Here is a 24441-nt window from a genome sequence, read left to right as displayed (position 1 = left end):
GCTTCAGTCTGTGATGACTTATAACATTTGTTTATATGCTGAGCAGTAATAGGGTTTCTATGTATAACTAAGGAAAAACCAACTTCAACCTTTAATGCTACTCTCTCCTGAGGGAAGCATCACTGTAGAGCATAAGGGGTGTGAGAGAAGAACCTAACCATTATTGGTGTTTCTAGTTCTTTATGGCCTGGAAATACTGGCTGTGTTTTCAAGTTAGATGATGAGGCCAACACACTTCTTTAAGGCAGTATGTGTTATAAATTTAGATTGCTTGCTTTTTAAGATAAGTGATATTAACCATTGAACAAAACCATAAAGTATTAAAAAAAAACCCCTGTAGGTATTTTATAGCCTTTTGATTTAGCATCTCTTCAGGACACTCTTCGTGGTTTCTCACTATTGATCCAGAGAAAGAAAACGTGCATTGCAAGCTCATTGCACGATAGCATCAGTACTTGTATGTTTTTACTTGACTTACCACACAAGTTCCAGTATGAGATTTTTCAACTTATTGCATCACATTTGATGCTTGGAAAGTTCTGGGCTTTGGAGCATTTTGGATTTTCAACCTCTGGATCAGGGATACTCAATCTGTATTTGCACTTACAATTGTGGCTGGGTAGCTACCTCAGAGAATGATGCTCTTGGCAAACCTGTAGCCTGCAGCCATAGCAGGCAGTAGAGAAAATGGGGAAGTGCCCTCTGACACTGAACTTGTGTATGACCAACATGTTTCAAAACGTCTGCATCTCTGGTTTTTCTAGTTATAGAAGCCAACAAATTCCTTCTTTTAAACTTTTTTTTTTTTTTTAAGACAGGTTTCACTATGTAGCCTTCTTTAGCCTGGAAGAACTCAGAGTGATCCACCTGCCTCCCTGATGCAGGATTAAAGGGTGTGCCACCACGCCCAACTGTATTTAAACTTTTAAGAGCTAGATTTCTATGATGTGCACCAACGCCGACACCAGGATAAGGTGTTTTATATCTAGAGGTAGAACATTATAAACATCAGACTGTCAAAGGTGATCTTGGCTGAGCTGGGATGGCTTAGTTCCAGGTTAGAAAAGAGCCCAAAATGAAAATAGCAAAGCACTGGGGTAAAAGATGCTTCATGTGTCTTGGAACTCAGACTATCTAAATGCCAAAAAAAGAGATTTAAGGAGCCAGGGAAAGTGGCATAATCTTAATAATGTATTGGTTGACTTTTGTCAACTTGACCCAAGCTAGAGTCATCTGAGTAGGATGAACCCCGATGGAGAAAATGCTCCCATCAACCTGACCTGTGGGCATGTCTGTGGGGCATTTTGTTGACTAATTTTTTAAATGGAAGGGCCTAGCCCACTGTGAGTGGTACCACCCCTAGGAAGGTGGGCTAGCTAGATAAAAGATTGCATGCTGAGCAAGCTATGAGGAGCAAGCCAGTATCAGCATCCCCACCCACCCCCCATGGCCTCTGCACCAGTTCCTGACTCCTGGTTCCCGCTTTGAGTCCCTTCCCTGACTCCCCTCATTGATGAACTGTAATTGGTATGCACAAGCTAAATAAATCCTTTTCTCCCCATGTTGTTTCTCCTCATGGTGTTTAATCACATCAATAGAAACCTGAGTATGACATGCAGGGTGACAGTTCCTTCCAATTTTCAATAAAATCATCCAAGAAAAAGATGGTCTTCAAATTAACCCAGTAATTCTGAAAGAAGACAGGAAAAAATTACTCAATTTCTAATTATCACCCTTCCTGTCACCACTCAGCTCTCTCCAAATAGCCTAAAGTGGGTAACTGGAAGCTTTGCATTACAGGTGTGTAAATATCTCCACCCTTTTAGCTAATGCTAATCCTTGTATAAAGGACAGGTCATGAAGAACATAGGCTCTCTCTCTCTTAACTCTTTTTCAGTTATGAAGCTTGATATTTGAGCATGTTTTGAAGATTATAATCTAGAGTAGAGGTTCTCAACCTGTGGGTTGTGACCCCCTTTGGGGTTGCATATTAGATATGCTGCACATCAGATATTTATATTACAATCCATAACAGTAGCAAAATTATAGTGATGAAATAGCAATGACATTATTTTTATGGTTGGGGCTCACCACTGCATGAGGAACTGTATTTTAGGAGGGTTGAGAAGCACTATTCTAGAGAGAAGGTATCATGTCTTCTGAGACTCAGTCATCATAATAGTCAGCTGGTTTATAAATGCTTGCAGTTAAGATCACACCATGGCTTGGCATATGCTACACAGCTATAATTCTAGCATATGGTTTTGAATTTGAGTACAAGATTGTTGTGTATGTGTGTGTGTGTTTATATGTGAGTGTGTGTGCTCATGTGTGTATATGTGTGTGAGAGAGAGAAAGAGAGACACAGAGAGAGACAGAGACAGAGAGACAGAGAGAGGGGAGCAATTAAAACCATACAACAAACTATTGTCAATTAATGATAAAGACTAATCAGAGACAACTAAGAACTGTAGTTAGAGAAGTGACTAAAATAATGTGTATCTAACTCCACTAAAGGTTTGCAGAGTACAGTTCCACTCTAGGAATCAAAGTCTTACCTGAGGAATAATATGCACACCACAAGCTTATAAACAATGATCTTTAGGAATAAGAGGCTCTCAGACCAGAGTTAGAACTGTTGTTTTTACAAGGTTGTCTTCATCCTTTAACTTCCATTCCAGCCCAGATGTTTCTACCTGCCAGGACTTCTGCATTGCCCTCTGGTTATGTTGCGTATTGGGGGATTTATTTCCATTAATCAATCTGATTGTGTTAAATTTTTCTAGACTGTTGTATGGTTTTAATCTAAAATAAACCCAGTGTGTTATACTTTCTCCTCCATTCCTGAGTTTCCTTGCTTACCTCTGTAAGTTTGTTTTTTCCTTTCTCCACTCACATCTGTCACTGGACCATGTCCTATACACTGCAAAGTCCTGGCCAATGCCTCCCACACCACCCAGAATATGGCCTCCCAGATGGCCAGGGTCCTCTCAGCTCCATGACAGGACTCATAGAGCATTCCAGTCTTCACATCCCAACTCTTATTTGGCTCCCAAGAGGTATGTAAGGAATTGGTGAACACTTTTGGCTCCCTCTCAAAATATGTACATTAAAGTCCTAACCACCAGCACTTCAGAATGTGACCTTAACCTTCGAATGAATCGTTGTAACCAATTGACATTAGTCATACTAAAGTAGGCTCCTAATCCACTATGACTAGTGTTCAGATCAGGAGACTACCAAAGAGAACACTAGACTCAGGAAGGGCAAAATGGAGCTACAGGTAGGAATCTTCAGGGTGACTCTACAAGCTAGGAAATTACAGAGGATGCCTGGGAACCACAGAAGCCAGGAGAGGGGTTGGGGGTGGGGGAGTCTGTGGGACTTCTCAGCAAGAACCAGTCTTGCTTATACCCAGCTCTTGTGGAAGCCACCCAGTCTGCTGCAGTTCTTAGTTTAGGCAGCTCCGGCAGAACAATTCAACAGCCACCTCCGTTCCTCACATGGTAATTAATTACAGCTGCTTTTGCACAACTGTGGGGCTAAGTAATTGGAACAAAGAGCACAGCTTAAAATGTCTAGTGTTTGGTCCTTTACAAAGAGTTTGCTGGTTAGCTCATCTGATGGGCAGGGTGGAGAACAGGTGGAAGGCTTGTTCTTTCTGGTGTCCTCTGAATACTGCTCACTGATTGGTCTTTTACCATTGATGCCTTCTGCCACAGAGAACTGTGTATGCCTGGCTGATTCACCTAGGACCAGAAAGTCCTATATAAAATTCAAGTGTAGTGAAAATAAGAAGGCAGTTTGGGATCCAGAGCATGTCCTTCAATTTGATTTTTTTTCATCAATGGAGTATTTACTGTGATCTCTTTCCTGTACTTGGATATATTTGCCAATTGGTCTCAAATCCGGGAGAGGGAGCTGTATAACTCATTGCCCTCCACAAACCTCAGCTTCTTCCTCTTGTGGCAAAATAGTATTGGAAACACAATTTCCTTCTTGAAATCTCTCCAAAAAGGAAGTGAGTGCTGATTTTTTTTTTTTTTCATTTGGCCATATCCTCTCTGAAGATGCAATTCTCATGACTCATTCCAGAACACCACAGAAACACATAAAGCTACTTGCGCTAATGCTCACAAAGTTCAGACTCTTTTTCCAGGCATCTCTGTGTGTTTATGAGTATCTATATTTCCTTTTATGGGATAAACCTAAGTCACCACAGGGCTTTGTAGACAATGAGCTTCGGCATGGAGTTTTGCTTGCTCTGCTAATTAAAGTCCACCCTTCATATTGAATACTCTTCTAATCCACTGCCAGAAACTATTCATATTGAGAAGAAAGAACATTTTAAAGATGAAAACAGCAAGGATAGCAAATGGCAGCTTTCAGCTTAAAAAAGCTTTTAAAAATAGTAATAAATACAAATGATACATGTTTATTTAATAAATATATTTAGAATAAACATATAATAAAGCATGTAATAAGTATATTAGTAAACTATCTAGAAATATACCTAAGAAAAGACAGTGTGTCAACTTTAGTTTGTCATTCACACTAATAACTCATTAATTAGAAGCTACTTATAGCATCCAGGTTTCTCTGATCTCCAAAGGGGAGGTATGAGAGAGGAGGCTTGAGTCAACAGTTAGGAAAGGACTTTGACATTCAGACAGAACAATCCGGCTCTGAGTAAAAAGATGCTCACAAAGAGTGACCTGTGGAGACTGTGGAGCTCTCAGCTTGATTATCAGGAACTCTAAACTGTGGTCATGCCTGGCGCTGTGTGGAAGGCTAAGCAAGGTGGGCCCAGCAGAGTCCATTGGCTGGAAGTGGTTAAAGGTATTCAGAAAAAGAACTTATTCTAAGGAAGGTCCGCTACATTTGAGCCCTGGGTCCTTGGCAGAGGAGGAATGCAGTCATTAGGAGGTTTTTTTTTTTTTAACTTGATAGAGGTCACGATAGAAAGTGAAAAAGAGCAGTTTCCTAAGAACTCCGATGAGGGCACTGTTCAACAACTAGCACGTGGAACAGGGGGAAGTGGGTGTGGGGTAGAGTAGAGGCACTCTCCCTTCTGAGATGCATGCTAGCACAGCCTGGAGCTGAATTACACAATGAGCCATGTGTAACACTCAGTTAGCCTCAGTGTGTATGGAACATTACATGCTTAAGATGGGGGACAGTGATAGATGACACCATAGAGACACACCTGGATCATTAAAACAGAAGAAACACCAGGGCCTGGCACCACACACCCACAAATTCAAGTTCCCCATGCCTTACCCCGACCCCTAGAGTGTAAAGACCTGGAGACTTACTGTGGTCAGAAATTGTAGGAGTTGCAGCTTCTAAATGTGGGAACACAGTCATAGAGAGAAGGTGTAGTTAAAGTTATTGCTTCTGCTTGTGAAGATGTCACATTTAATGTGATGGTCACATTAGATCTCAGCTGTGTGACCTTAGTCAAGTTACTCAAGTGTTCTGGCTTTGCTTCTTGTATTAAAAGGATGGGATCTTGCCACTGGTCTGGCAAGGCCATCATGGAGTTGACACAGAATTGTATGTGGGAAACCCTTTTCTTTAATAAAGTATTCTGTTTGCATGGATTACTGCAGAGTCTGGTATCCATAAAGGGCATGCACCACACTGATTTACAGGCTGTATTGTGTCTTCACACACCACTTCCCAAGAAACAATTTTCCACATGTACACAACAGTCACAGCGAAACCTTGGGCTGCCTGAATAGCTGCTTTGAAGGGCGTCCGTGAGTGACTGCATATTCTAAGGGGATACTGCTTGGGAAATAAAGCAATAGCTACACACACACACATACAAAAATATATATATTGAGGAGCAGAAAAGACTTTGGTGGCAGTGGGAAGTGGGGACATTGACCTACATTTTAGCATTTTTCAGAGTATGGGACAGCCAGTGTCCAATCTCCTTAGTAGCGATGGCACTATTGGGAAACTTTAACTTAAAATTGCCTGCCAATTCCTGGTTTTCATGTCCAAGAAGAGCCATTTTTTCACTTCTTTGAAGCCACTGAACACCCATGTTTATGGTAAAATAAAAACAAAGACCTAATTATGGAACATCACATGTGTCGAGAAGGCATTAAAAGGGGGTAATAAATACTTTGATCAAACAAATCTGATTGCCCCCAACAGGAAGACAGACCTCCTTCACCTCCATGAAGTCCCCATCACTCACTGAGGGGTCAAGTTTTCATCATTAACAATGTTCTGAGATGAGGAATTTCCTCTTTTAGCTAGTCTTCACAGCACTTTCTTTAGCAAATAACAATAACCCAGGAATGTCTATGAGTCCAGCAGTTAACAAAGCTCTTTACATCCGTAAAACCCTTTATCTACAGAATGGAGGCTGGGGCTAGCTTAAGTCCAGGAAGTCATTATGCCTATTGACTTCAGGGTCTGCTTTCTCCTTTATGGTCACACACTCACAGGGGTTTGCAACACCTTTGACTTTCACCTTTATTCCTGCCCTGTCCCAGGGTTGGAGCTGTTTTCCTTAGGTGAGAAAAGTAAGACCATTCTTTTGGTTAATTCCAAGTTCATCTTATCCTAAGGCTTGATCAGATCAGATCTATTTGAGTTCTCCTCAGTAAATTCTACCCAATGCCCAGATATCATCTTTATCTGGCCTGTTCCTTGGTAATCACCCCACAGTCAGACAATTCCCTCCATTTCTATGGCTTCCTTTTCATTTTTATCACTTTATTAAGTATGTATGTGTGCATGTGTGTGGGTGCAGCTGTGTAGAGGTCAAAGGACAACTTGTGGGAATCAGCTCTCTCCTGCCACCATGTGGGGCCCAGAGATTGAACCAGGCACCTTTATATGTTCAGCCATCTTGCAAACCCTGTCCTATACTTTTTAAATGTCTTCCCTGACACTCTGGAAGGATAGATGTCTTAGGTCCCCATGAAGCCCCCTTCCTATGTTATCCCAGAGAGCTTCTCCAGCACACTAGCCACACATGGCTGTGGAACACTTGGGATGTGGAACACTTGGATGTAGCTATACATGTTGAACATGCATTCAACTGTGAAGACTTGACACTTAGAAAATAATATATTAATGACTTGGTGTGTTGGTTACTTGATGAAATGATAACTTTCATTTCACCTGTTGTTTTCCTTTTTAATTTTCATGTTTTTGAGACAAGATCTCATTTTGTTGAATAAGCTGGGCTTGAACTCACAACTCTCTTGTGTCATCTCTAATCTCAGAGGTGTGCCACCCTAACAATTCTTTACTTAAAAAAATAATGTGGGTGCTAGTGGTGCACACTTTTAATCCCAGGACTCAGAGGCAGTTGGATCTCTGAGTTCAAGGCCAGCCTGGTCTACAGAGCAGGACAGGCTCCAAAGCCATATAGAGAAACCCTGTCTCAAAAAACAAAAAACAAAAAAATTAAATAACACAAGTAGCTCCACTTAACTCCCACAGGTAGTGCTAACATAGTGCCTTAAACTCTAACACCTCCCCCCTGTTTTATTGGAGACTTCATTCCACTCCCAAATGAATTCTACATCTCCTGGCCTACATTATTTTTCCCAGTGGATATTAGCACTACCAGTGAGCTAATTAAAACTGGTTCCCTTTAACGATTTCTTGGTGAAAAAGAATTGCCCAGCTCACCAAGAGTACTTGATACCACTCATGGGAAGCATGCTGGCCTTAAAATTACTCCATTAGGAATAATAAGAATGTCCTCTTTATTCTCCAAGGACTTAAAACCAAACAGGCAGAGTGGGATAGAGAGTTCCAGACACTCTTGCTTGTCTTGGAGGGCAGAATTGGCTTCCTGGATAATCACATCCAGGGAGACAGTTCTACATGAAGTGGAATGAAGTTGGTCAGGCATTCAAGGGACTGTGTAAAGGTTCCTCTGAGAATGCAGTTAATAGAAATGGATGGTGAGGCAGAATGTGTTTTTCTTGATGGGAGTTCACAAGCACTATCAATCTAGCCTAAGGGAACCATGGAATTGGATACTGTCCAAGTGCTTAGATCAATGGCTCAACTTCTCCCTCAAATGTGGTTCACTGCTATTTTTATACTGCTGATGGTTCAGTAGAAAAATGAGTTCAACTAGAGATGCCTTCACAGCAAGCTGTCACTGATTGTAGGTGCATGCAAACCTGAGCCTTGATGGCCAAATACCAAGGTCTCTCCATCACCCACTTTTCCACCAGTCCCCCCTCTCTCTGTCTCTCTGTCTGTCCCTCTCCTCTGTCCTCAAGTTGTAACTCTGGGACCCATTTAAAGTAAATAAATTGGGTTTAAAGAGAATGGGGCAGGACTAGAAGTAGGAAACACAGAGGTCTGGAAGGAATTAGGGGCGACTTAGCGAGGCCCAGACCTCAGATGGAGCTGTTCAGCCATTCCTTGCTGGCTGTGCCTCCAGAACTTTAAGGACACACTGTTTGGCTTATTTTATTTTGCCCTAGAACTCTTACAGCACTTCCAGGATCAACCCTCACTACACACTTAAATGAATCAAGAGACAGTCTTTTCAAAATGCAAATGCTTTTGAGTGTTAAGGGCTTTTGCTAATTTACACAGTAGTGTGAATTTATTTGAGCAAATTGCCTTTCTGCCCTGAACTTACTACTTTGGCAGTCTCCTTTCAAAATAAAGGCTTGGAAGTCTGTCTCCAGGAGGCTGCTCCCCAGGTCTGCTGTGCTAACATTTTAGAGACAAACAAACCCCTGTCAGCCCTTTGAAGGCGTTTTATTTGAGGGATGGCAAGTTCAGAGTTCGCTTTACCCAGAGGCACCTCTCAGATTTCCCCCAGTAGTAAAATGATGTTTATGATTGGGTCCATAACCTCTGTGTGGAGCAGCCCTTGTGGCCCCTCCCCTCCTGGAGGATCTGTGGTCAGTCAACAGTATCTGTGGGAGGGAGTAGTATGGCCACTGCTAACTTGCCCCTGCAAACATCCTCTGATCTTGTAAGTAGTCAAGTTAAACTCATAGGGCTATCGTCCCCTCTCCCCCACCCCCACCCCCAAAAGACCACAGACAATTTTTGAGGACTGTTTGGGGAAAGGAAGATCAGCAGGGGCGGGGGAGCAATAGAGCGTAATGGGGGCAACATGAAAATATCTCAGAGAAAGCCATTTGTCTTAGTTAGAGTTGCTAGGGTTACTACTGTTGTGATGAACACATGACCAAAGGTAACTTGGGAAGGAAACAGTGTACTTTGCTTACATATCCTGAATCACAGTCCATTGAAGGAAGCCTAAGCAGGAACTCAAGCAGGGCAGGAACCTGGAGGAGGAGCGGACGCAGGGGCTATGGAGGGAGCTGCTTACTGGCTTGCTCCTCATGGCACGCTCAGCCTGCTTTCTTATAGAACCCGGGACCACAGCCCAGAGATGGCTCCACCCACCATGGGCTGGGCACTCCCCCCATCCACACTAATTAATAAAATGCCCCACTGGCTCGTCTACAGACCCATATATGACAGCATTTTTGTTTTTCAGTTGAGGCTCCCTCTTCTCAGATGATTTTAGATTGTGTCAGGTTGACAGAAAACTAGTCAGGACACCATTATTATAGGTAATAATTATATAGGCTAATAAAAAGAGGTCTTCTCTCTCTCTCTCTCTTTCCTGTGAAAACTAGGAAGATTGCTACCAAGGTGGGATAGAAGGTACAATACCAGTTATGGTCTTCTAGTCTTAACTGTGGGGAAGGAAATGTCCTCTTTGGCTAAGCCTGCTTGAGGAAGGTAAGAAAATGATTCATAGTAAATTATCAGTTCTGCTCACTCTGTAGGAACAACTGTGCAGTTACTGAGAACACTGAATGTCAGGACATTTGTGATGAAAAAGTGACAGTAATCTGTGTTTCATTCACTCTGGTGGAAGCTTTCCTGGCTCTCTACCTTCTCAAGGGAACCACCATGGTGTTCTGAGACTGACCCTGCTTCTGTCCCTGCATCAGATCTCGTTGGGCCATTCTAGTGGATTCTATCTCCCTAGGTCACTTGAGGTCATGGGACATGATGATAAAGACAGTTTGCTGAATCACTGTTAGCTGGGCTTCAGAACATTCCCCTAAACCCATCTGACTGAGCACTTCCTTGTAAAATCCAGTCTTAGAAAGAACCCAGCCTTCTGTCCTTATTATTCAACCACCGTCAAAGATTTGGTGTGTGTCTCTTCTATCAGCTTCCATCAAGGATGTCACACCAAGTTGGTTTGTACCCCTGATGTTTCCTCTTCTTGGTAATTTTTTAAATCGCTGTACTTGTCTTTAGCCAGAAGCTCTTCTTTGCCCAGACTGTTTCGGAGTTGGAAAATCTGCTTTAAAATCTAGTTGTCTTAGTCCAAACATAAGCCTTCTTGAAGTGTTCTATTAAAATCTTTTTTTCTGTGTGTATGTGTATGATATACACATGTCAGGACATCCATAAGCCAGAGAGGCCGAAGGACAATCCTGCTGTTAGTTCTCACCTTCTACTTGGGTAGCTCAAGACAGACAGGGTTTCTTTTTGTTGTTGTTTGTTTGCTGCTGTGTAAGCCAGACTTAGATGGCCTCCAACCTTCAAGAGAGTCTCATTTCCCCTCCCCCACATCATAGCAGGAGTGCTCAGATTACAGATGCACACTGTTACCAGCTTTACTTGAGTTCTGGGAACTCAACCTCAAATTATTATTCTTGCATGGGAAGTGCTTTACCCACTAAGCAGTCTCCCCAGCCCTCTCTGAGGTGTTAAAAAATGTCCTGATGGAGTAGAGAGATGGCTCACTGGTCAAAATGCTTGTTGCTCTTCCAGAAGACCTGCTTGTTTCTTAGTGTCCGGGATAGGCAGCTCCTAACCTACTGTACCTCCATGGAGAAACCCTCTTATAGCCTCAACACACACACACACACACACACACACACACACACACACACACACACACACGAAAATACCCTGCAAATTTTTTTTAACAATGTCCAATTCACAGAAAATATTGTTCACATTGGCTCAAATGTTCTTAATCACAGGTCCAGATTCACAAAACAGGGGATAAACAGTGAAGAGGCTTGAGACCCCAGCGAACCACTTCTCCAATCTTTTTGGGCAACATTTTACTAAGACTTGTAAACTCCACACTGAGGGCCTCAATACCAGACTAGCCATTTGGGAGAGGTTCCACACAGAGCAAACATTTAGTAAATACCTACACTCTGACTCCTTCAATATATTAGTAAAGACATTGAAGATGTATTCCTCACTTTACTTGAAAAACTCTAAATGTCTTCTTCTCACAGATATCTGATCTTTTCTAGTTGTTTGGAGTGAGTCTTTTGGCTTAGGCAGGTAGCGCACAAGTCTAGGTTGTGGAGAATTTATTACAGTAGTCAGCCTGCTATCCAGTCAAAAAAAAAAAAAAAAAAGAGGAAACTCAGTAAGGGATATAAACCAAACCAGAAAGAAAGCCTTACACTTTCAGATAGGTCTGCCAGGAAGGCTCAGTGTATAAAGATGCCTGTTGCCCAGCCTCATAAACTGACATCATCTCTGGGACCATGTGGTAAGAGAGAAAGGACTACCATAAGTTGCCCTTTGACTCCCTGACTACCACAAGTACACAGGATGAAAACCCCACCCAACACACACACACACACACACACACACACGTAAATAAATGTAAAAAAATAATTAAGAATTTGGATTTTCTGATACACTACATTTGGAATTCTGTTTAATAATTCAGAGACAAAGTATGTTGGCAGCTGGGCTGATTTCAGGGGAAAATATACCTAGTAGAGTAGCCCTCTGAGGCTTGTGACTGCATATTTTTGATCACACAGTACAAGTGGGCTGTGTTCCTCAAACAGATGTTGTATTGTTTTACACAGCTGTGGCTCAGTGCATATTAGCTACAGCAATACTCTCAAAGTCTGCTGGCAACAAACAGAAGGACCTGAATGTTCTAGAACAACTGGTCATGATTTGATCACAGAGCACAACATTAAGTATGGTATTTTGTCCTTGAAAATGGCTACTTTCTAGAAAAACAGAGTGTCTCCATCTTACACTCTTGGGCCATTCTGCACACACAGAAATGTCCCTTGAGGACTCCCTTCTTAGCTGGTGGTCAAAGCATCCTTGCCTCTCCTGCTGAGGAAGATAGGTTTCATTTGTACTCTTTCTCGATGAATTTGGCCATCTTACTATGTATAAATCATCTGAACTTCTTGACAGTGGAGTCCAGGCAGGGACTACTGTGGTGAAAGGACTGGAAATGGCCAGAAAGACTTAACAAGAGGTAGGATACCCTCCCTTGGCATCCGAACACAAGGCTTCTCCCTGCCTCTCCTTGCCCACCTCTGTGTCTGTCTCTCTTATAGTTAAGACATAGGTTCCTGATGGGCTGTGGCGGTCCATACCTTCAATCCCAGCACTGGGGAGGCAGAGGTGGGTGAACCTCTGTGAGTCCAAGGCCAGCCTGGTCTACAGAGCTACACAGAGAAACTCTGTCTCAGAAAAAATAAATGCAATAAAGTATACAGATTAAAAAAAAAAAAAAAAGGACGTAGGCTCCTTTGACAAATCTCTAGCTCTTGTTTTATCACAATTCCATCCAAGAAGATAAGCCTTGATGCTTCCTAGCCACCTCTGATTAGATTCCAGGAAATTCCCTAAGCAAAGGAGGCCTCCGGAGTACAAAGAATCATTGCTCAAGACCGTCACCTCTGTCTGATCTTCCTCCAACGCCACTTGAGGGAAAACTAGAAGTCTTGATAGAGGAGCATTTGTCCCCCATCTTCTGTTTGTTATACTCTCTAATGGAAACCTCAGACATCCTGTGGAGAGAGGAGGCTTTTTTTTAATCATTTTTCTTAATTCACAGAAGTCGAAGAATAAAAGAAACAATAATTGAATACAAAGGCATCAGGAGGGGCCGGGTAGCTTGTTGCTCTGGGCCCTCCAAGGAAAAAGAGAGCAGCCAGAAATCTGAGCAAGGTACACAAATTCTTCTAGAAATTTCACTAAATAGAAAAATCCTTGTCTCTGAAAGTTCTTTAATACATAACATTCTAACACTCAGAAACTTTTGGGGGTGTGGATGTATAGCCATCTTTCTTTCCAGTGTTAATATCTTGCCAAAACATTAGGTTGCTTGTATCTGCGTGACCTTTGCCACTAGTCCACAAGGAAAGTACTCCCACAGACTGCAGTGACACACATACCTTCAAGCCTTCCTTGAAGACCATAGTTAATTCCCCAGTGTTGAGTTTAGATGTCCGATTGCTTCAGGTCCCACAAAGGATAAATACAAATGAAATGATGGTGTCAACCTGGCAAACATGAAAAGGAACAGGCTCTGTCTGTCAGCAGAGCCTTGTCCATGAGGTACAGTGAACCAGAGAGAAGATAGGAAATTTCAGGTCAGAGGCAGAAAACTGATGTATGAGGAGGGTAAGTACCTAAGGGCCCAAACACAGTGTGGTGTGGCTAAAGCAGTAAGTCAGAGTCAGAAGGGACCATGGGAGGCTGGAGGAGAAGGTACGGCTACACCATGAAGAGCTGTCTAACAAACACAATTTGATTTCCCACCAAAGGCAACCTGGAGACATGGAAGGATTTTCCCACAGAAAAGGCACGGCCTTGAACTCACCATGGACTACACCGTGTTCTTCCTCATCTTTCCAAGTGCTTGGGTGACAGGTGGATGACACATGGTAGCAGACTAGTTTAATGGGATGCATTTCGAGGTAGCAGGTGCTTGGGTCAGGGAAGTGGTCATTCAGGACACCAGGGGATGGAGTGAAGGTATGAGGTTTTAGTGATGAGCGTAAGATGGGTTTGGTGACAGAAAACACAACTAAGGACCCAGACTAGGGTGATTCCCCACTTCTGGGGGTGAATGATAAGTTGACTGAAGGTGACTTTAGCTAACTCAGGAGAAGACTTGAGGTCATCACACTATGTTCTGAGGGACGCCAGCATAGCCAGATGGGAGCACAGGGCTCGGGAGCACAGGGCTCGGGAGCATGAGGGCCGATGCAGACTCTAAGAGGCAGTCCATACGCTACCTGTCTTCTCTGCTCAGCACACAGTCTCTGCGCCCCCCCCCACTTCACCTGGTCCTGCCCACTCCACCCTCATGAGTCAGTGAACAGAAAATTAACCAAAAGCTGCTCATGAGTCACTGTCCTGAGACTATGCCAGGGCTGCTCTTCCAAGTCAAGGGCACAGGGCCAGGCCACAGCATCAACATCACATTCTCAGCTGGAGACCCCTTGGCCTTGGCTTCTGTGACTCAAAACTGTACAGCCAGAGGAGGCTAGGGAGATGGCTCAGTGGATACAGGGCTTAATATGGACCTGAGTGTGGATCCCCAGGCCTGGCAACAGTTGCCTGTAACCCTAGTTCTGGGGAGGCAGAGACTACAAGATCTCTGGGGGTTGCAGTTATCAGCCTAGCTAAATCAGTGATCTCCAGGGTTACTGAAAGACCCTGTCTCAAAAAGTATAGTGGAAAGTCACTCAGGAAGATACCCAGTATTGATCTGTGGCCTCCATGCATTCACACACACACACACGTGCACACACAGAGATACATACTCTTTCAAACACACAGACATAGACACACACACACACACAGAGACACAGAAATACATACATGTAGGCACACACACACACACACACACACACACACACAGAGAGAGAGAGAGAGAGAGAGAGAGAGAGAGAGAGAGAGAGAGAGAGTGTTACAACTCAAACCTTGGACTTTCTCTTGTTTCTGTGAACCTAGGCTGGGCTATCCTTTAGCCATTTTACAGCCCATAACAGCCTATGTAATGAATTTCAGAGACTTGACCATGGCTTGTCAGATGTACCCTACCTTCAGGACTCATCACTGGTAAGCAGAAGATGTCTTTGTCCCATGTAGAAAAGCAGGACCCTGTGCAAGGCATACACAACATGTGATGCATAGTATCCCTAAGCTGTTACCTGTACTGAACTATTTGTTTGGCAGAAGTGTTTAAGCTCAGTTTTAGTCCTGACCTCATTCTGTGTCTCATTTACCCTGGTGGCTACCTAAAGGTTGTCACACCTCAATGACACCCAAAAAAGTGTGTTGGGAAGTAGAAGCAGGCATTCATGTTTTACTGAAAGTATATTTGAAGTCTTGATAACAAAGTAGATCTGGAGAAAGTGCTCCCCAATGATCTGTGCATTGAAGGCTTGGCCTCCAGGTTGTGGTGCCCTGGGAGTGGCTGGACTTTAAAAGGTATCGCCTCATGGAGGAGCTCCTAGTTATCTGGATGGCATGCCTTGGAAGGGGTGGTAGGACCCTAGGCTCTTCCTGTCCTCCATTCTTCTGGCTATAAGGCAAAGATTCCTGTACTCCGATAAAAAAAAGTCACTGGGCCAATGGTCGGGGACTGACCCAGTTAAAGAAACCTTCCTTCCGTTCTAAGTTGATGACTTTAGGTATTTTATGACAGTAACAGAACTCTGGCTACTACCCGTGATAAAGACTAAACACCCTTTGCCACCATCCTCCCAGTGCTAGCTTCAGGGAAGCACTGCCTTGAACTGTTGGAGGTCTTGCTTCAGTACCTGGAAGGAACAAGGAGTCCTTTGGCAGCCACAGCTACATTCAGAAGCAAGAATATGCTCCTCAGATGTGCCCTCCAGGGCTGTGAATTCTATATACCAGATACACCGGGGGTGGACATTTGCATACTAGCTGAGAAAGTAGGAAAATGGCAGTAAACACACAAATGAGCTCATATATGGCTTGTGAGCATCCTAGAAGAGTAAAGACCATCTAAGGACACTTGCGTTCCCCTCCCGATGGCTATCAGATTGCTGAAACAATGGACCCCAAGAAATTGAATTTCCCCATGAGTCTCAATCATAGGGAAGGAACAGACTGGCATTGTGATGCCAACAGGAGAGTGAGCTTGTCTCCCAGAAAGAGATTTCACACAGTTCTGATGTTGTCAGACCTGTCACCTTACAAGAGAGAGGACCCGAGATAATGATGAGGGGCAGAAACACTCCGTGCCTGAGCCTTTATTCCTGCCTCCTGCCCACTATCTAAACAAAAGCCTCAAGTCCAAACCCCAAAGACAGACTTGTGGGGAGGACTGTACCTCCGTGGTCCTCTTCCTAAAGTGTCTTCCATTGAATAGATCTCCGTTTTCTGCCTTTCACTATTATCTTGTCCTTTTAATTGGCTTGCTCAGGATGGATGGTCAAGCCTCACTAGTTAGGGCTGCCAGGACCTAGACTCTGAACCCAACAACTGTAGGAACAAGCTGATGTAAATCACAGAGAGAGAGAGAGAGAGAGAGAGAGAGAGAGAGAGAGAGACCTTTCCTGTCTTGAAAGAAACTTAGGCAAGTAGCAATCTTCTCCTTCATGAAGGCTCTGAGCTTGTGATGGTCAGAGCAGCCAGAAATGAGCTGATTCATAAGAAATTATCCTTGAAATAGGATACCCACTCAGGATCCAAATCTTCAGAGAATGACAGGCAGAACCACACTGAAAGTGTTCATTTCCATTAGACTGCCTACCTGCCTGCTTACAGCTGACAGTCTTGGCAAAATGCTCAGGGCACATATTGGCAGTAAAGAGAGAAGAGAAAAAGATTTGGATAAGCATCTATCTATCTATCTATCTATCTATCTATCTATCTATCTATCTATCTACCTACCTACCTATCTATCTAATCTGTCTATCATCTATCTGTACACACACACACACACACACACACACACACACACACACACACACCTTTTCCGTTTCTTGTGTCAGGAAGAATTGATTGAGAGCCTGGGAAAGGCTTCCAATTAATTATGGAATCACACCTGCAGCCTCTTACTCCAAAGCCTGAGGCAGCAGGTCATCCAGAGCTACAAAGCAAGAACCTGTCTTATGAAACAAGATTGACTTTTCACTTGTTTTTGTTAAGAGCCAGGAAATTTAAAACTTTTCATTTATTTATGTAATAACCTACAAAGTTACTGTCCCTATCCTGAATAAGCTAATTTAGAAACAATCAATTACCTGCCCCAGATAATGAAGAGCTTACTGTAAAAACAAAGGGAGGTTTTTAAAGCTATTAGGAAGTTGGCTCAGAGAGGTGCCAAATGTCTCTTTAATAAATTACATCTTGGTAATAGACATTGAGGAGGGCTGCAGCATCACACTGACGATAATGGCTTTCTCCTTTCTAACTTTCACTTTCTGTCTAAAGAAAAAGAATGAATGTGCAGTAAGTACTTTCTTGGGGAGCTAGGAAAACTCAAAGAAAGAAACTGAACGTAAAATTTAATGTTATCGCCCATTCTTCTTACTGAAAAGAAACAAAGCATGGGTCACTGTGAATATGTTTAAAATGCACTTTCCTAGTTGTTTCCCCCTTTTAATTTAGAAAGCACTTTAAAAATAAATTATACATTCCAGTAGCCTTTTTAGAAGTCCACACCAAACTGAGAGGAAGGCACATTATGTTCTATAGTCTCCCAGTGGCATAACGTCCCTTACCATCACCATTATCCAACAAAGTAGCGCGTTTGTTCTGTATGATGAACCTACATTAACACATCAAGGTCACCAAAGGCCATGGTTTACATCAGGGTCCATTTGACAGATTTGGGGAACCGTGTGACACATTGTACAACTGTAGTTTCTCTGTCCCCAAAGACGCTCTGCCCTGCTTACTCATCCTTGTCTCCACCTGACTGCAACCACTTATTGTTCCTTAATTATTCCCCAATTTTGCCAAGATTTCCTGGCATCGGAACTACAAGGTCTTTTCAAGTTGCCTTCTCTTACCCCAGAGCATATACTACCTTTTTCAAGGGCACCGTACAAATTCCCCAAGCCCTTTTGTGATGGTGTGGTGGTGTGGGAGGGGGAAGGCACACAACCTGACCTCTGGGACTGACCTCACTGCTCTGGGCAAACCACTTAGCATCTTGATTCCTCCTCTACTAAATGAGGATCACAGTGGTACCCACCCCACTAACTTGACTGTGCTGCCATGGCGATCAGGTTTTTCGAGAAAATGGTGGCAATGATTCCTCACAGGGGGGTTGTGGGGATTCAATGTGCAGTGGGTGTAATGGACCACCTGAAGGCCCTCCACTGCTATTCTGAACCTTTTTCGGTGGGGCATGATTTCTGCACAGTGCAGCAGTGAAGCACGCTTTTTTCATAAATCAGTCAACCTGAGGCTCGGGGAAACAAGATGCGCCCTCTTCACTCTCTTCTGCGCCCGTCTACAATTTGGTTGTTCTACATTTACCTGTGAAGGACAAGCAACCCCTTGACAAACTGCTGGGCAAATGATCGATACGGAATGATTGGTTTCCCTTGATTTTAATACAATCTGTATTTTTGTAAGGGATCCCTTGAGTTACTCCTGAAGGCAATTTTCAAGGTTTCTCTTGTTCCCTGTCGGAGTATGTCTGACGTTTGACCTCCACATTAACTCATAAAATTATTAATTGTGTGTAATTCAGCATGTGAGAAGTTGGGAGACAGAAGCAACTGTATGAAACCTTACAGGTTGTTACCTAACACCTTTCTACATCCAACACTGCTCAAGACTTACTAAAATCTACTTTCTGGATCAATTGATTTCAGTGAAAAAAATTTAATTAGTAATCTAAAAAAGTATAAGTATGACTAAAAGAGGAAAAATATCTATATGGAAGGCTGGTCTTTGGGCTGTGGAGATGGTTCAGTGATCAAACTCAGATCTCTGACTTGCAAGCATGAGGACTTCTCTGCCAGTGCCCACTCCCAGTGCTGGGGAGTCAGAGACAAAGGAGGACACTCGGGGCTTTCTTGGCCCATCAGTCTAGCTGAACAGGCAAGTTCTAGGTTCATGGAGAGGCCCTGTCTCAATAATAGGGTGGAACACAATTGAGGAAGACACTTACAGTCGACCCTTGGCCCCCAAACATACACCCACAGTTAGATGTACCTGACCCATATGCGAACACACACACAAGAAAGGATGGTCCAGTTTTCATGTTTTCTATAACAAAAATACAGCAGCAACAACCATCTGCAGGCATTGTTTATATCAGGAGGACAAGAGCAATATGAAGATGTATTACACGTCCTCATCTCCATCAAAGGAAACAATATCTCATTTGGAAGAATCTATTTTTCTGCTAAGAGACAAAGAAATCTGTGACTGCAGCACCATCCTCACTAATAATGGAGACATTAATTGCTGTACAAACAATCACTTGATATTAGACCAACCTTTTTATCTTTCAGGAAAATTCATATTTACAATTTTGTAGGTAATCAACAATCACATTTTTTAAAGCAATTTCTTTGCATTATAGTTTATAAAAACACTCTACCTCAATGTTAAATTTAAAAGCAAGAATTAAAGCAATGAAAAGGTTGCTGTGGGGCTGATTCTGGTGAATGGCCCCGTGGGGGCCTAAGGGGACAGGGTGTCAGCAGCAGATTCCACACAAAGTCACCTACCTTAGGGTTGAGCAGAGCTACAGTTGACATCTGGTTTGGTACACCATCAAGGTCTAGATATCTCCAGAGCTGTTTCTACAGATTCCTTCCTTTGATCTTTTAAAATAGTATTCTCCAGGTTTATAGGACTCTGTAAAAATAAAATTACATTTTAAAAGTTTTACATCTAACTAAGCACCTCTGCACAATAATTTAAGTAAATAAATGACTGTATGCTCAGCAAAAATACATTGAAAAGCCACATGGTTTTGAAAGTTGACATAAAATTGGAAAATAAGGGCTGGAGTGACAGTTTAGTGGTTAAAATTGCTCAGCACCCTTACAGGGGACCTCAGTTCAGTTCCCAGCACCTATATGGGCAGCAAACAACCATCTGTGACTCCAGTTACAGGGGATCCAGTGCCCTCTTCTGGCCTCTGGGGGCACTGCATGAACATGGAACACAGACATACAGGTGCATGCCTGTATAGATTCCACATGGTTTCTATTACCTACAGGGAACTGTCTAAATCCTGAACATGTAGCTCCTCATCCATGCAACATTTGCCTTTTGTACATCTTTGTAGCCATTATTCCCAGGTACCATAGAAGTATCACATAAAAATCCATACTGTGCTTTGACTATGCTGTGTTCTTTTTTCGTGACTTCATGCTTTCCCCTGGAATATGCCTGCCCTTCCTTCACAACTGGTGAAAAGGTCACTCTCCATGAACTCCTCTTCCCTGGAACAGATTTCTTTGCACTTTTTTATGTGTCTCCATACTACTTTTGCACAGTGCTTAGTTTTAAAAACCTTTCATAGTCAGTTGATGGTGGCACACACCTTTTATCCCAGCACTCAAGAGGCACAGACAGGTGGATCTCTATGATTTTGACGCCAGCCTGGTCTACAAAGCAAGTTCCAGGATAGCCAGAGCTACACAGAGCAACCCTGTCTCAAAACAAACAAACAAACCTTGTGATAATATCCACCTAACCCTTTCTTCCTAGATAAAATCTTCAAGAAAACGAATGTATTTTTGTTTTCCATGTGCTTGGCCAAAGTTTAACAGATGGATGGATAGAAGGAAGGAAGGAAGGAAGGAAGGAAGGAAGGAAGGAAAGAAAGAAGAATGGATGGATGGGGGAATTAAGCATGTATAACAGACACCAATAATCTAACATTTCTTAATTTGGACTTAACTCCCTCTTATCTCTGCCGGTTTGTGAATGCCTTTCCCAAATGTTATTTTTATTGCAATGAGATATACAGTCACAGATGCTGTGACTTAATGACTTCTACTGGCAGGCTGATCACAGTAGTGAGGACAACAGGAATGAGTGTGTGAGCAGTAGGCATACCCCAGGCCTCAACACTGTCACCATGCTCCTATTGTTGTCAGGTTACATGAGGCGCTCTCTCTCTCTCTCTCTCTCTCTCTCTCTCTCTCTCTCTCTCTCTTTCTCTGCAACAGCCCTGGCTGTCCTTGAACTCTCCCTGTAAATCAGGCTGGCCTTGAACTCACAGAGAATGGCCTGCCTCTGCCTCCTGAGTGCTGGGATTAAAGCTGTGCACCACCACTCCAGCAATTAATGAGTTCTCTTATGAATATCGTATGAGCAGATTTTCCCCCTCAGTTAAAGTCTCTACAAGTGAAGGTTATGTCTTATGATTTCTTTAATCAATGCTATGATCAGATATATTTAAACTGGTGATTGATTAAGCTTCAGTAAGTGCAATAATGATACCACCATAGGGAGGTGGGGGACAAGAAAGTCTACTTAGCTGCCCCAGAAGAATCCTCATCCATTGCTAAACTGAGTTAAGCAGTACTACAAGTCACCTCGAACATTTATGCCCTCCCTCACTCCAGTGCAATGAGAGGCCCATGACCTGGGGAGATGGGACTCTCCTCTGTGGAGCTGCCACCACCAATGTTAATGTTTCACACAAGGCAAGGAAAATGTCTGGGCAAGAAGTAAGACAGAAGATGTCTTTTACATTTTTAATTGTGCAAGTGTGTGTACATGTGCCTGAAGAGGCCAGAGGCATAGGATCCCCATGGAGCTGGAGTTACAGGCAGCAGTAAACTGTCCTATCTAGGTACTGGGAACTGAACTCTGGTCTTCTGCAGGGAGTTGTAGCTGAGCCATCTCTGCAACTCTTGATCTGCTTCTCAATGTGCCTCAACAGGTTGACTTTGAAATTCAACATTTTAAAGGACTTTCTTGTCATGAAACCCTGGTTTTAAGGGTATTTGAAACTACATGTTTTATGTTGTTATTGTATTTTTTCATGCCTGCAATTGAGAACACATTCAATGTCATCTAACTAGAAAAAAAAAGTTTCATTTACTATTATATTTCCCTTATCCATTGTGTACATGGCTAGACCACTGTTAAAAAGTGGCTGCATATTTAATAGTAACAACTAAAGAAGAAGAGACCATGATTTTGAGAGGAAACAATGGAGAGGGTTACTCAAGGGAAGGAGGATATTATATAATTACATTTTAAATAAAAAAACAAATTAAAGAAAATTAAAGTGGTTCTAGAAAGTCCAAATGGTCTCTGGACACATTCACCTTCTGAATCTAGTCACTCAATGTGTGAGAACCATAGAGCAGGGCCATGTACTTTACCACTGCCACAGGACTAGCTATCCTCTTATTCTACAAGTTCTGACCTTCCACCCTCCAAAACTATCTACTATGAACAAAATAGTAAACCAATATACAAAGCAGAGAAAATTTAAATGTATTGCTCTTGATGCAAATATTCCTTTTTCTAAACAAAATTTTCCAAGTTGTGAAAAGACTAGGAAAAGCCAAATGAGTGTATTACATAAACTTGAGTTTGGTTTGCCAAATACAGAAGTAAGAGAAGCAGTAAGAGGAAACTTCAGCCCATCTCCATTTGGATTTAATGTTGATCTTTTAAAAGCCTCATAGAAGAAATTATTTTTAAATAATTCAGTATTAGTACACTTAAGTAAAAGTGTTTTTCTGCCAGAAAACAAAGATAAAACTTCAAAGGAGAGACAATTCAGAAAAAAATTGATTTATTCTTTCTAAAATAGTTCGACTGTAAAGCTTTCACATAACTTAGAGATGCCATAAAGGTTCCAGAAGCAGGGGGGACCCCAGATGCACCAAGGCTGGTTTTTACTTTGAACATAAGAAGTCATATTCTTTCTCTAATCAGAGGAGCTGGAGTGAGTGTGACTGTTTGTGCTTTGGGGACAAAGGAGACTTTGCACTCTTATTTATGACTTCTTCATATTTCTCTACAATAACCCCATTCAGAGAAGTAAAAGGCACATTTTTTTTCATCATTCCATGTAAGCACACTATGAAAGGCAAGATAACTGCCAGAAAAAAAAAAAAATCTGCTCTTAAATTATTGGAATGCAGGGCTGCACAGTCCTTTAAGAAACATGTCCAGGGAGACTTGAAAGCCCATCTAGGGCCTCACCAGACCTGCAATAAGATCATCTGATGACTCTAGATTTGGTGTTTCATCCTTAAGGTGTGTGTGTCAACAGATCCAATACAAATGATTGCTGAAGTTCAGTGCCATAAGCAACAGTGCATGGCACAATGCTGCCGATGGATATGACAACAGTAACTGTTGTGATTACTTCCTATGCACGATGTCCCACATTTCCAAAGCAAGGTTCAGGAATGTCAGTGAGACAATGTCATTTGGACCACTTCTGGCCAAAAGTATGGAAAACTACCTTGTTGTTCTAAGCTCTATTTATTTATTCTATGAATTATGAAAATGAGGATGAACTATCAAGTAAGGAAAGCTGGATTTTTTGATTCTGAAACATGCCTTATCAGGACCTATGGACATGAGAATGGTGTCAATTACTCAGGCCACATTCACACTGACACGCCTCCTTGGTGAATGAGGAATGCAGTGGACACTGGGTTTGGGATGGTCAAAGCTGAGGCCAAGACCCCGTGCCTAATGAGCTTTAACTCTTATCTGGGCTGGGACCATTAGGTATAAAAAAATGAAAACCTGGCAGGTAGTTCTTCCAATGAATAATCAACTGAAAAGCAGCCTGCTTCCCTTCTTTAAAGGTGCAGGAGAGATGGTGTGGTGGTTAAGAGCAGTTGTTGCTCTTGCGTAGAATGCAGGTTCAATTCCCAGCACCCACATGGCAGCTCATGAGCATCTGTAACTCTAACTCTAGGGGATCTTGTGCCCTTCTCTGGCCTCCAAGGGAATCATGCACACATGTGGTAAACATATATATGGAGGCAAAACACCTGTGCAACACAATAAAAATGAAAAACGGAAGTCTCTTTTCTCTCGTGGTATTTGATGGCTACCAATCCATCAGTAGCTGTAATAGCATCACTAACACTACAGATTTCCATTCCCTTTTGCTAATTTTTGTCTTCTAAGTGTAACTGAATGTTACGGGGCCCCTGGTTTGTCCATAATGTAATTGCCCATAAACATACTATCTTGAAGCTTCATCCTATTAAGTTTTGCTCTGGGTTAAACAAATTTCATTTTGTTCTGTGGTAGAATATTCTATTTTAGGTTGCAAAACACCAAGCCCGATGCATGGGTACTATGGATGGCAAAGCTGTTGCAGAAAAGCTTGGGATAATTTTGAATAAACTGGACAAGTTATTTTGAGGAAGACACTACCCTGATGCTTTTCATTCTAGTATTTTAGTATAATGTCTAGCATTTAATGGAATGACTGGTCAGGGTTTCCTGAATTAAAATGTGAGGTCCTAGGAGACCACTGCCATGTGGTCCCGTCAATCATCCTTCAGATCTTTCACAGGCTCAGCTCCACCCTCCACTTCATGCTTTCTAAAGTCTTCTAGTTTAGCTTTCCTTTTTTTCTCCTTGGGCTTGGGCATACTGCCTCAGCGTTTCCTATTTCTGACCTCTTCTGAGTGACCTACAATGCTGCCCATACTTTCTACTTGG

The 24441-nt window shown here is 42.5% G+C and overlaps 1 protein-coding gene across 1 annotated transcript in view; it reads right to left on the bottom strand.

Annotated features, from left to right (window-relative positions):
* Stard13 (StAR related lipid transfer domain containing 13) overlaps nt 1-24441 on the bottom strand; it is a 370724-nt gene that overhangs the window by 284584 nt on the left and 61699 nt on the right. Inside the window, exon 2 of the mRNA XM_051205448.1 lies at nt 19500-19629. Within this exon, the coding sequence (XP_051061405.1) occupies nt 19500-19529 (30 nt within the window). The 5' untranslated portion in view covers nt 19530-19629. The remainder of the gene's footprint in view (nt 1-19499; nt 19630-24441) is intronic.

This window comes from Phodopus roborovskii, unplaced genomic scaffold, assembly GCF_943737965.1.
Source record: "Phodopus roborovskii unplaced genomic scaffold, PHOROB, whole genome shotgun sequence".
Lineage (NCBI taxonomy): Eukaryota > Metazoa > Chordata > Mammalia > Rodentia > Cricetidae > Phodopus > Phodopus roborovskii.
Note: the sequence above shows the minus strand (reverse complement) of the source record. Positions and strands in the feature narration are given on the sequence as shown.